Here is a 12942-nt window from a genome sequence, read left to right on the forward strand (position 1 = left end):
ATCCTTGTTCAGCATGGGCCATCTAAGGTCCTCTGATATTATTGTAAATCTTTGTTTGGAGAAGCTTCTCTCTAGTCAATTTTAATGAATCCTTGTGATTCTTTGGCTGTGCAGTGGGGGATGTTTTAATTTCCAGGGTATGTATTTCTAACAGACAGCTTCCCAGCCCACTCCTGGATTCCACAAGGGCAGAAATGCAATCTCCCAGATAATTTATCCAGGAAACTGCATTTGTGCCCTTGTGAAATCTTTCTGTACACTGTACACTTAAAGACAGTAAGAAATACTACAAAGCTAGGTGCAGCACATAAACCGTGATACTGTCAGCCATCTTGGCCATAGCCTCATTTTTCAGTGGGCTTCTACATCATTATTTAACCCATAACGAAAAATATTTGAAAACAGAGTTAAAAAGAAGATGAAAAAGCAGCACAGCAATGAAAAAAAGTAAGGACAGTCCTACCAAGGGTCACTTTATTTACCAGTTTCATCCTACTCTTGATCCAGGGACATCAGGTTAAAAAAATGTGTCTCTCCACTTATCCTCACACTTAAACCTATGAGACCTGTGTCAGAATGACAGTGAGTGGCTCAATGGGGCCACACAGCCTTCAGAGCAGTGGAATGAATGTGGGTATCTCTGGTATACATCCAGCACTCTTCCATATGCTACATGAGTTGTGAGGCCATGCCGACAGGCCAATAAGGTACCCCAGACTATCCAAGAGGTGTGCTTTAGAGTCCCATGCAGTACAGCAGAAAATCCTCTCAGCCAGCATAAATTGGTGCTTTTAAAAATATTGTTGTGCTAGTGACTTCCGGATTTACACAACTGCATGCTATCACGCCACCTCTGGTAACCAGTTCCTTCATCATTGCCCTCCATTGCTCTGCACTTTCCTCTGCCCTTGAATTTTCTGACTTTTATTTATTTAAATATGTTTATATTGTTTCTCCAAAGTTGTTTACAAAACCAAAAATCAATTGCTTCCTCTTCTGACATTTTTCTTGGTCCCATCTCCCCACTTCTAGTCTATCTCCTGTATTTTGCTCCATGGTCCCTTTTCATCTGGATTTCTTCAGCAGACATAGCCTTAATATTGGTTTTTCATTAGTAGAAGAACTGGGAAAAGTTACTTTTCGGACTGCATCATCTAGAATCCCCCAAGTCATAATCCTATGGGATTCTGGGAATTGCAGTCTCAAAAAGTAACCTTTCTGAGCTCTGATTCTCAGGGTCACTTGAAAGGTGAAATGGAAGATTCAAGAATGATATTATCTACAGCAGGAATTCTGCCAGTGTATGCTGGGAGCCAGATTCCCTGTTATATTTCTGTTTTAGGGAAGCATAAAACTGGTCTGGGAGCCAGTCAATATATGATGCAGTACAATTTGACAGCACATCACTTCAGTCCACAGATGAAGGCTTCTTCTTTGGATTCAGGAGAGGTGGCATAATTGAGTGGGAAAGCTGGCAGAGCATGGATATTTGGTTTGTTTGTTTGTTTGTTTGTTTTGCTTACACAAAGGACCATTCAGAAATACGACACATATATGTTGCAGTCTAAAGTGGTGCAACCCAGAATGCCATCATCTCATTCTAATTCCTCATACAGCACAGTGTGTAGAACAGATCCAAGTAGGCAGCTACAACATGGAAGACTTAGAATTGGTCCTTTCTCAAGATATTTATGGGCCTGATTCTCTCTCATCTCTCCTTTAAAAAACAACACACATCCAAAAAATAGTGGAGGGAATAATGACCCAGTCAGCTCTTGCTGCTTGTCCAGGCTAGACAAAATAATCATTTAGGTCACTTCTGGTAATGAGATTCCTAAATGTTTCAGAGAAGACATGATGCTGAGGCAAGTCCCATGCAGAGCACTGGGACATTTCACTCCAGCAAGAAGACTTTGCTTGTCCTCATCTGCAGGTAGGTATTTGGGATCTCTCAAGAGGAGCCAACAGTTTCTCACCTCTGGTGCCCGAGGTGGTGGTGGAATAATAATGAGGATGTCTACTCTCACTCCTTGGAATATATGGGACAAAATCCACTAGGAATATGCCTTGTACAAGATGTAAGGAAATAAATGGAAATGATAAAGCATGACTTTGCTAACAGATTGTGCCCCATGGATCAGTTCTGTCTGTCTCCACTCTGCCACTGAAAGACATCTTCTAGAATATAATGCCTGAGGCAGGAGATACACACCTTGCCTCAGAATAGTGCAGCCTCTGCATCCAGTGTGTGAATGCAGTCCCTGTAGCCAGGGCTATACTTGACGCTAAACTCTCTAGGACGCCTGCAAGTGGGCCGTGTCCTCTATCCTGAGAGTGACAGGCTCTGAGGTGGGGAACCCACTTCTTCTCAGGGGGTCTTGTTATAATCCATGTCCCGTCGCTTCCTCCACTGAAGCATTTTGAGGAGGCTGAGGCTAGCTTTGAAAAGCCGATCGTGCTGGAAGATCATTTGATGGAAGGTGTTCAGGGGCAGGTTCCCGCTCGGGTCAGCGTGTTTGAGGGTGGTAATGGGAGTGTAGAGGCTGTTGGTCTGGTACCGAAATGGAGGCTGCTCTGAAGTGATCACTTTCATAGCATGCTGCCAGAAGAAAAGTGGAATTACAAGTGTTAGAAATATGGCAATAACCACCACAATACCAAGCAGGGCCACCATTTTAGAATTCAGTAGGCAATGCAAAGACACTGCTCTGTGGGGAGGGCAGCTTTCCTGGTAAAATTTAAAGTCTTTTCCTTCAGTACAATAAAGGCTAAAGAGCCTGCTCCCAGTTTTAAAAAAATCCGACTTCTGTTGCAAATGTTGTTATTGGACATTGAAGACATTAACAACACAGGCTAATTGTCTTCCCCTCCACCCCAAAATGTACCCGTCCTTTATACAAAGGCCTATTTCACCGACTATGTACAACAGCCGTTAAGGAAGAAATAAATGAGCAGTGAGTTGCTGCCTCACTGTGCCTAATGGTAGGGTGAGCCCTAGTCAAGGGCGGAAAGTGGTTCCCCGCACCTCTTGTAGTTGTCCAGCCATGCACTAAGAAGATACCAGTCTAGTGAATACCTGTTTTTACAACTCTTCTCAGGTATTAAGGAAAAGGATAGCATACTAATCACAATACTGTAAACAGCTACTGGGAACTAAATCCAATTGATAGGCAAAAAATGAGAGTCTTAAAACTGCAATCCTATGCATATTTGCCTAGCAGTCCTATTAAAGTCAATAATCTTATTTCTGAGAATTCATCTACTGTACTTGAAGGCTCAAATTTATTAAAAACATAAACTTGACAGTTTCTTAGCCTTAGAGGATGCTAACTGCAAACCCGCTCTGAAGAATTTTGCCAAAAAAATCCCTGTAATAGGTTCGCCTTAAATCAGAAATGACTTGATGGCAAACAACACACATACACATACACTGAGCATCCTTTCATTCAAACTGTCAATGGAAAGGATTCATTTCCAGTTGCAAAAAGCTCTCTTTCTATAGCTGCCATTGTTTGAAATGAGAACCTTTAACTCTAATCTTATCTTCATCAATAATAAAATTGTCATGCTAAGGTCCACGATAGATATAAGGTTCAGTGTTCAAAGCCTTAAGTCTTTTTGATCTGAAAGGCACAAAACCAGGCCAAATTGGTTTTATTTGGCCAGTTGATGACCCTCAATCTATTTCAGGCTATAGCTCTGCTGGTACTCCCTCAAATTGGTTATAGAGATATATGATCTTCAGGTTTGAGCAAAGGATCAGTAGCATATCTATGCATTCGATCATGTTTCTTTTCTTGTCCTTCAATGAAGTCATGCCCTATCAACAATGCTGGGAGGGAGATCACGTCTAGTAGTTTCTGCTTGAAAGTTCTCATTTCTAACTGACTGGCTGAGCAAAGGGAGTGTGCAGTAGGTTTGCTTATCCTTTTTAATATGTCTGTAGCCTAATCTGCAAACATGGAATAGTAGTTTGAGCACTGGACTAGGACTCTGGAGACCAGGGTTCAAATCTCGGCTTGGACATGATTGGCCCTGGACAAGTCATACTCACTCGGCCTCAGGAAGACAATGGTAAACCTCCTCTGAACAATTCTTGCCATTAAAACCCCATGATACAGTTGCCATAACTCTGAAACGACTTCAAGGCATACAGTAACGACAATCCTAATATGCACTGTTTTTGCTTTCTTGTCAATTTAGCTGGTTTATTCTAAATACAGTATTTAGTCTCAAATAGAGTAGATCCTGTCTGATCTTGGAATCCAAGCAGGGTCAGCCCTGGTTAGTACTCATATGGGAGATGACTAGTGAATACAAGGTGCTACATTTGTAAGGAAGCAACTGGCAAAACCACACCTGAGTTTTCTTTACCTAAGAAAATTATTACTTCAGCACACTAAATTGCCTTGAACCACACAACTGGTTTTCCACTAGCATAAACAAAGTATGGAACTTCAAAAGATTTTGTCGAAAAAATGTCAAACTATACACTGAGAAAACTAAGTGGAGCAATTTGCCACTTAAAGGCTATTCAAAGGAGGGTGATGGTAGCTCTTTCTCAGGCCCCCAATCAACAGTTAATAGAAACTGCTTTTAACTGCTTTTAACTTTAACAAAATACTTTTTTGGGCCCAATAAAAGACCAGGGGAAGGGAGAAAGGTCAGAGAATAACATTTAAATCATGATTGCTCTCCAGAGAGTTTAAGACATGATTTGCTGGACATTTTTTTGAGGTGTTAGTCGGCGTGTGGAGCCCACCAAGATTCAGGAAGGATAAAAATAGGCCCCAGATGTTCAAAATCTTTCCACCTCTGCAGCAATCCAGTTATGTCACTATTTGGAAAAATTGGAATATCTGTTCTTTTTGTCTCATCTTGTGTGTTCATTTTGGTCTTCCTTTTGTATCAGGATTATGTTAGCAGACAAAGAAATACAAATCGAGGACCAAAATATTTTGATACAAGGGTTTGGGGTTGCAACAGATCTTGCTAATAATTCCTGAGTATTTGTGAATATTTTGGTGAATCCCATAATGGGACTACCTATCCACAATAGTGGGATTGCATGTTTATGTGAGGAAAGAGGCTTAGCTGATGGGATCAGTGCTGATTGTAGAGTCTACCATATCAGAGAGGCTTTTGCTGAGGAGCCAGACTAAATGTGCCAAACAGCTACTTGGTAGCAGTAGTAATATGTGTGTGTGATGGTCACAATGGCAGAAGATCTCTCAGAGAGACTGGCAGTCTCACTATCACCAGTATTGCACAGAAGAAGGCACAGTAAACACCTTTTTAATGTCTTTTATCACAAAAATCTATGATGAAACAATCCAAAATGAAACAAAAGACAGTGCCAGAAGAGGAAACTGTCAGGTCAGATGGCACGCAGCAAGCTGCTGGGGTACAGCAGAGGACAAATACAAGTAGTACTATATGGCTCATGACCCAACTGGACTCAAACCAAAAGGATGTTCAGCTGCTATCTTCAGAGGTGAAAATAAAGTCCAAAGCTGCACACACATTATAGAAACATGGAATGTGAGAAGCATGAACTGGGGAAAGCTAGACACAATGAAATGAGAAATGGAATGAATTCCAATATTTGGGGTGAACGAACTAAAGTAGATGGGGCATTTTGAATGAGATAATCCCACAGTATTTTACTCAAGAATTGAAAATCTAAGTAGAAATGGGGTGGCATTAATAGTGAGGAGAGATGTAGCAAAACAATATAATGCAAAAGGATATAAAAAGATATAATGCAAAGTCTGACTGAATCATATCAATAAGACTTCAGAGAAAACCAATCAATATAACCATAATCCAAGTTTATAATCCAACTACAGAAGCAGAAGAAAAAATGAAAAGATTATCAGCTGGAGCCCAGAACGAAACTGTCTATACACCAAAGCAGGACAGATGAGAAGCAAAAGTAAAAAGTGACAGAAATATACTCAGAACCCTGAATGTAATTATTCAACCACTTGTGCAAAGAGACAAGGAGAACTACTGTAATAACAATGCAGAGAAAGAAATAATAACCAAAAAAAAAAAAAAAAAAAAAAAAGAACAAGACCACTTCTGTAAGTTCTGAGAAATCAAAAGGAAACTTACACCAAGACTGGGGATGCTCTATGACCAGCAGAGAAACACATTTCAAAACCAAGTACAAATACAAGGTGATGAAAACAAAACACCAAAGAAGAGATGAAAAGATGACAGAGTTATTCAAGAGAAGGCCATTCAAATATGAACCTACAGTTTTAGGAAGTAAAGTGGAAGCTGGACTCAGAGCACACCAATGGAGTTGCTTCAAGCTTCAGAGATAGAATATACTCTACTTCTAACTAAGACCTGTCAACAAATATGAAAAACAAAACAATGGTCTATAGATTGGAAACACTCAACATACATTCCAGTCCTGAAGAAAGGGGGGACCAGGGATTGCAGTAACCATTGCATTAATCTACATGCAAGCAATGTTCAAAATTCTACATTTTTAAATCATAATGGAGTGAGAAATGTCCATTGTCCAAGCTGGGTTCAGGAATAGAAGAGGGATGAAGAACAATATTGAAAACATGTTGGATAATGGAGCGTATCAAAGGATTAAAAAAAAAACCAGCCTGTCCTTTATAGATCATAGCAAAATAGATTCTTATAGATCATGAGAAACTATAGATAGCTGTTAAAGAAATGGATGTGCTACAACATTTTATTGTCCTGATGTGTAACCTGAACTGGGAACAAGAGGCTACTGTCCTGACAGAATATGGAGAAACAGAAAGATTACCAGTTGGCAAGGCAGTCAGGCATGGCTGCATTTTATAATCCTATCCGTTTAACATGGATGCTGAACATATATGTAAAGCCGGATTAGATTCACAGGAAGGAGATGTGAAAATTGGAGGAAAAATATCAATAATTTAAGATATGCAAATGACACCATACAACATCCACAGATTCAACCATTCAGTGCTTGAAAATATGAAACAAAAATGATAACTACTGATGAATTACACAACTTTAAACTCAAGCATGAAGACACTGAAGTAGTCTTGGCTCAGTCATTAATTAGAATAGAGACTGCAGTCAAGAACACTAGAACTTAGAAGGGCAATAAAGGAACTAGAGAAGATCCCAAAGTGTTAGTCATTAAATAATAAAGTTAGGATTGTCCATGCCATCATATTTCTATGGCTGTGCAAGCTGGACTGTAAAGGAAGCTGATAGGAAGAAAACCAACTCATTGGAAATATGGTGCTGGAGAAGGGTTCTACAGATAGTATGGTTTGCTTAAAAAAACAAATGAATGAGTCCTGGAGCAAATCAAGCCTGAATTCTTCCTACAATCCAAGATGATTAAACTGAGACTGTGATACTTTGGACATATCATGAGAAAACTTGGCTCCCTAGAAAATACAATAATGTGTGGTAAGTTAGAAGGCAGTAGGAAAAGAAGACTACTTTTCACATAGATAGACTCAATCAAGTAAGCCATGGCCTTGAGTATACAAGACTTGAGCAGGGCTCTTGATGACAGGGGGACTTGGAGTTCTCTCATTCATAGGGACACCATAGGTAGAAGTCAACTCGATGGCAGTTAAAAAACAATGACTCTTTTTTAAAAAATGTAGTTCTACTGGAAGACTGATTAAATTAGGAAGTGTTTGTAACAGCACAAGGATATTCTTCATTTCTGTTCAACAGAACTGCTCTTGGAAAGATTCATGACACAGTACATATTATCCTTATACTAATTGCGAAATCCATATTGAGACTACACCTTTATTGTGACAATGAAAAAGCCACAAAGTTCACCATACAAACTTTCAAAACACACAAGGACCCTCCTGCATAAGCTTCCATGATGAATATACTGCTCCATATTTGTTTGAAGGGGCTCAACAGTGCTGCAGACAAGAACTACAAGCTGGACCTTATGCAGTCTGTCATGCTGTGGCCTGTGTTTGTGGCCAGTGCTGGATGGAGTTTTCTAACGTCCCCAGACAACGTTCCTATCAGATGGTGGGGCTCTTGTTTCATTACATTAGCTCTTTCTCCTAAGACTGAGCCTGAAAGCAGCTCATAGTAAAACAGATTTCAAAACAAACCAAGCATGCAACAAATATTTAAAATAATTTCATTTAAAAGCACAACTTTAAAGAATGAAAAGCCTGCCCAAGTAAAATTATCTTTCTCTGCTGGTGAAAGACAAGAGAGTGCGATAACGTAGCTTCCCCTGGGTTTTGCCATCTCTTCTTGTTTCTTAATTCTGTCTCTCCTGCTTCACTCTTATCTGCAGAATAATTAAAATGGATTCAGTGCAGGAAAGTGTGTCTTCAATAGGCATGTGCATACATGCATGCATGCATGCACGCACACGCACGCACGCACACACACACATACACACACACTTTCCTGCCTCTCTGATATATTTGTAACTCCCAGATGGGCCTAGAAAGCATGAGCACGCTCTCTCTTTCTCTCTCTGCAACTCAGCCCAACCAGCAGATGGTAACAGCTCAGTGATCACCCACTGAGCACACATATCTTCCACCTCAGTTTCTACTTAATTTCACAAGAACTGGTGCCCTTTCTTCTGAAATTGATCCTGTCTTCAGTTTCTGCTGCCTAAAAAGGTTAATCAGCACTTCAAACGTATTTAGATTCCCCATCAGTAACTATGTCAAATTACCTGAGAAATTCAGATTCATGTCTCTCTTGCCATATCATGGCATCTTTTTTCTGGAATACTGTTCAGTTGTTCCTCACACACACACATACACACTTTTTCCCCTATTTCTACGCTGGGCAGAAATAAATAATTTAAAGAAATAAACTGGTTTTCTTTCCTGTGACTACAGACCATGTTTACTATTTCTCAACAGTGCTAGCATACTCTAACACTCCTCTAGCTGAATATGGGGTGTTCATATTTACTATCTAGTGTGGAGCATGACTAGAAGTCATGATGAAGACCTGACATGTATTTTCAGGGGGGAGGGGATCACAGTGACCCAAGGAAGGTGAAAGACACCAGTATCGGGGTCACTTGATCTAGGGCATCCCCAGCCTAGATAGAACAAAAGACAAGCACCATAGGTTAACATGACACACAGTGTTGCCAATTTCGGGGGAATTCCCCAGAATCCGGGGAATTTAATTAATTTCTTTCCCTTCCTCCTGCTTGGTTATTTTGCATTTCTGAAAGGAAAGGAAAGAACAAAGGAAGACATTTGTAAAACTGTCAGAAACCAAAAGCTTGTTTTCCCTGTTTGAAGTTCCCCTCCACTTTCTCTGCCTGTCCGGTAATCAAAGGTTTGCTTCAGATCACATAAATGCATTCACACCTTGGTGTTAAATATCACTTAAGTTTCCAGGACCAGTTTGTCTGTTCCCTGGAAAACATCAAAGCTTTTCCCATGCCTTTCTGGGTTCACAGACACTGCCCTGAAGGCAGGAAAGATATAAAACCCCACTCAAACCTCAACTATATTGTTCACTTTTTCTAGGTGTACCCTCGGATCACTGTCCAAATCACTAGTGTTTTTCTATGTTCACGTTTTCCACATGCACCCTTGGATGCTGTCCTGATCTTAAGCTTTGCTCTTTCTTGGCATTCCTTTGGTTTTGTCCAAGTTTTCAATGTTTTTTCCTCACATTTGCTTTTTATTGACATCTTTCTACAGATGGCCCTCTGCCAGACTGGTAATTTTTCCCACTTAACCCTTAACTGTCCTCTATCCAAGTTTCAACTCTCTGTTCCATAGTCTTGTGTGAATCTTTGGTTGTTTTGCTCTGTTCTTGTGTGTATGTGTGTATCTTTTCCACATTTCTAGAGAAAAACCGCTTATTTGAAACTGAAGTTTCCACTGTGGTTCTTTCTGGTTCAAACAGGTGTAAAAGATCCTAATAGGTTACCCCATCTCTTGCATGCCTGATTTCATAGAATCATAGAGTTGGAAGAGACCACAAACACCATCCAGTCCAACCCTTGGCCATGAAGCAACTCACAGTCAAAGCATCCCAACAGATGACCAGCCAGCCTCTGTTTAAAGACCTCTAAGGAAGGAGACTCCACCACTCTGCAAAGAAGTATGTTCCAGTGTTGAACAGCCTTTACTGTCAGGAAGTTCCTCCTAATGCAGAAGCAGAATCACTTTTCCTGCACCTTGCACCCAGTCTTCTGGGTCCTGTTCTCTGGAGCAGCAGAAAACAAGCTTATTCCCTCCTCAATATGACATTCTTTCAAATATTTAAGCAGGGCTATTGTATCACTTCTTAACCTTCTCTTCTCCAGACTAAACATCCCCAGCTCCCTAAGTTGTTCACACAATTTATATATCCAACTCCTTTCCAGGCAAGCATTCTCTGAAGATGCCAGCCACAGATGCTGATGAAATGTCAGGAAGAAATTCTTCTAAAACATGGCCACATAGCCCGAAAAACCCACAAAAAACTATGGATGCCAGCCATGAAAGTCTTCGAATACACTTTTTGCTATTGTAACACCAAACCAATGGGAACTCCAGTGAAGTATGGCATTGCAACCTTTGCCTTAAGAGGAGTGTTCTTGTTTAGATTTTGAGCCAGCCACTTCCTCCAAACAGGGTATTTCACTCCCAGGTCTCTAGAAAAGTGATGGGCTCCATGGCCACAACTCATTGACATTGGTTAGCATTACAGAACTGGTCCCCCTTCACTGCCCCAGAGCCATTTTATGCTGCTTTCTGTAAGCTTGAATGCACTGGTGGGTCAGGAGAAAGTAATTTCCTACCTCTGCCACTTCATCTGGAGATTGGCCCAGTGCGGTGAAGACCTCCTTGGAGTAGGTCATGTAGAACCCCTGAAATATATCCAGTGTCTCTTTATCTACTGCAGAGAGATCCATACTGGCTGCATCTTCATAGAGCTTCCTCTCAAACTCTGTTATCACTGGTCCAGGTTCAATCAGACTGATGCTGTGGAATAAAAAAAGCAGGAGATCATTGGAAGTTGCCCCTTCTCTCTGTTGAACTTAGCTACCCAGCAACCAGACTGCAAGTAGGCCTCTGACATCCAAGAAAGATATTTCTGCTTTGTTTAGGACACATGCAACTCTATTCTGAGTAGACATACTTGTATAATATGATCATCCCTGCTTGGACACAGAAACCCACCAGGAGATCATGGGCACATCTCACTCTTTCAGCCTCAAAAAAAGACAAAGGCAATCCCTCCTTGAACACATCTTGCCAAGAAAACCCCATGATCCTAAGGGTTACCTCAGGATCACCATAAGTCTGAAATAACTTGAAGGCACACAACAACAACAATGCACACAAAGAAATGCTGAATGCACAAAATAGGATGTCCCATAAGCTACAATGACTACTAGACCTTGGATTGACACCTTCAACTATGAAAACACAGAGAGACACATATTCATTCACCCAAGAAGTTAAACTGTATGATTATTCAGCAGCTGTGTTTTCATTTCAGCATGGCAAAGTTATTTTTCTGGACTGTAATACCTAAGTCACTCAACCTTCATGGAAATACAGTGTGCAACAGTAATCTCTCTCAAGCCCTGTTCTCAATGGATTCTTGTCCACTTTCAACCATTCTGTACCAGTAGCAGAGACCAAACCATGTAGGCAGAATAATCCTAAATTTAACACTTCCACTTTTTTTTTTATTCCGTGGAACATTCCTGTACTGTCTTTTGGTATCACAAAAGGCCTCCAGTTCAATTCATACTATAAAAATGTACCAGTACGTCAAAAATATACTTGCCTTACGAGAATATACAGGATATACTTGCAGAACACAGAGGGTGTCAGCTGTGGGGGGGGGCAGTGAAAACAAAAGATGGGTGGGGAGATAACTGGTATGCTTGAGCTTCTAATAGTAAGTATGATATCCTAGATAAAAAGCCTAAATGCCTTGAAGGCACCAGATCCTGCTTGACCTTGAAAACAGGGTTAGGTTTGATTGTTACTTGAGTCGAGGATTGCCAAGGAATACGAGGGGTTGAAGTCCATGCTTCAGAGGAAGGCAACTGCAAACCACCTCTGAGTATTCTTGCCTAAGAAAATCCTAGAAATTTATGGAATCCCTGTAAGTCCACAAGCAGTTTGGAGGCACTTACACACACGCAGACGGAAGAGAGTTCGAAATTTGGAGAACTTGAAGAGGCGGCTTGTAATTCTGTAATCAAGAGATTCATCTCTACACACAGACACACACACACACACACACACTTCTGCTGGCAGGTAGAAACCTTTTTAATTAAAGAACCATTTGCTCTACCAGTCTGATTTGTTTTGTTGGTGTGCAATGTAATCTCAATATGCTTTTAATGGCTGTTATCTGAATTTTTATCTACTCTTATCAGATTGCTGTACTATTTTTAGTGTTTTATGCCTTACTGTATTTCTCCTTATACTGACTGGTGATGCTTTACGATGTATTTTATTGTTACTCACATTGGGTATTATATATTGGAAGGAAAGATATACATTAAAAAATTAGAAGATTAAAAAACTTCCCCCTTTTTGCACCATGTGGCAAAATTTTAATAGGGTGGGAAATGACACCTTTCCCCCTTTTCACTAACTCCAGAGGCCTCCCCCCTCTTTCTTTTAAGTGAGGGAAAGGGAACAGATATGGCTGTATTCTGAAACTTGAAAGTGAAGTGTAATTTGGCAGACAGCTCTGCTGCCCACAGGAGATGGGAGCTGTACTCCAACACATCAGGAGGATGTTCCAGATCCCTCCGCGTAGGGCGAATTCCGCCTATGCTCAAGCCCCATTGTAAACAATGGGGCTCGTGCATGGCGGTGTGGCGGCGCGCAGGGCGCAAGTGCCCATTCAACTGAATGGGACGCACTGCCTCTTCTGCCCCGCGGCTTGAGCACGTATGCTCAAGCCGCATAAGGCGCGCCCGCGTATGAT

The 12942-nt window shown here is 40.9% G+C and overlaps 1 protein-coding gene across 4 annotated transcripts in view; it reads right to left on the reverse strand.

Annotated features, from left to right (window-relative positions):
* Positions 1–452: 452 nt before the first annotated feature.
* LOC121922507 (retinol dehydrogenase 8-like) overlaps positions 453–12942 on the reverse strand; it is a 34500-nt gene continuing 22010 nt past the window's right edge. For all 4 annotated transcript variants that reach the window (XM_042452026.1, XM_042452025.1, XM_042452027.1 and 1 more), the window contains 2 exons: positions 10784–10967; positions 453–2599 (listed from right to left, as the gene is read on the reverse strand). In XM_042452026.1, the coding sequence (XP_042307960.1) occupies positions 2369–2599; positions 10784–10967 (415 nt within the window). In that variant the 3' untranslated portion in view covers positions 453–2368. The remainder of the gene's footprint in view (positions 2600–10783; positions 10968–12942) is intronic.

The sequence above is a fragment of the Sceloporus undulatus genome, chromosome 2 (assembly GCF_019175285.1).
Source record: "Sceloporus undulatus isolate JIND9_A2432 ecotype Alabama chromosome 2, SceUnd_v1.1, whole genome shotgun sequence".
Lineage (NCBI taxonomy): Eukaryota > Metazoa > Chordata > Lepidosauria > Squamata > Phrynosomatidae > Sceloporus > Sceloporus undulatus.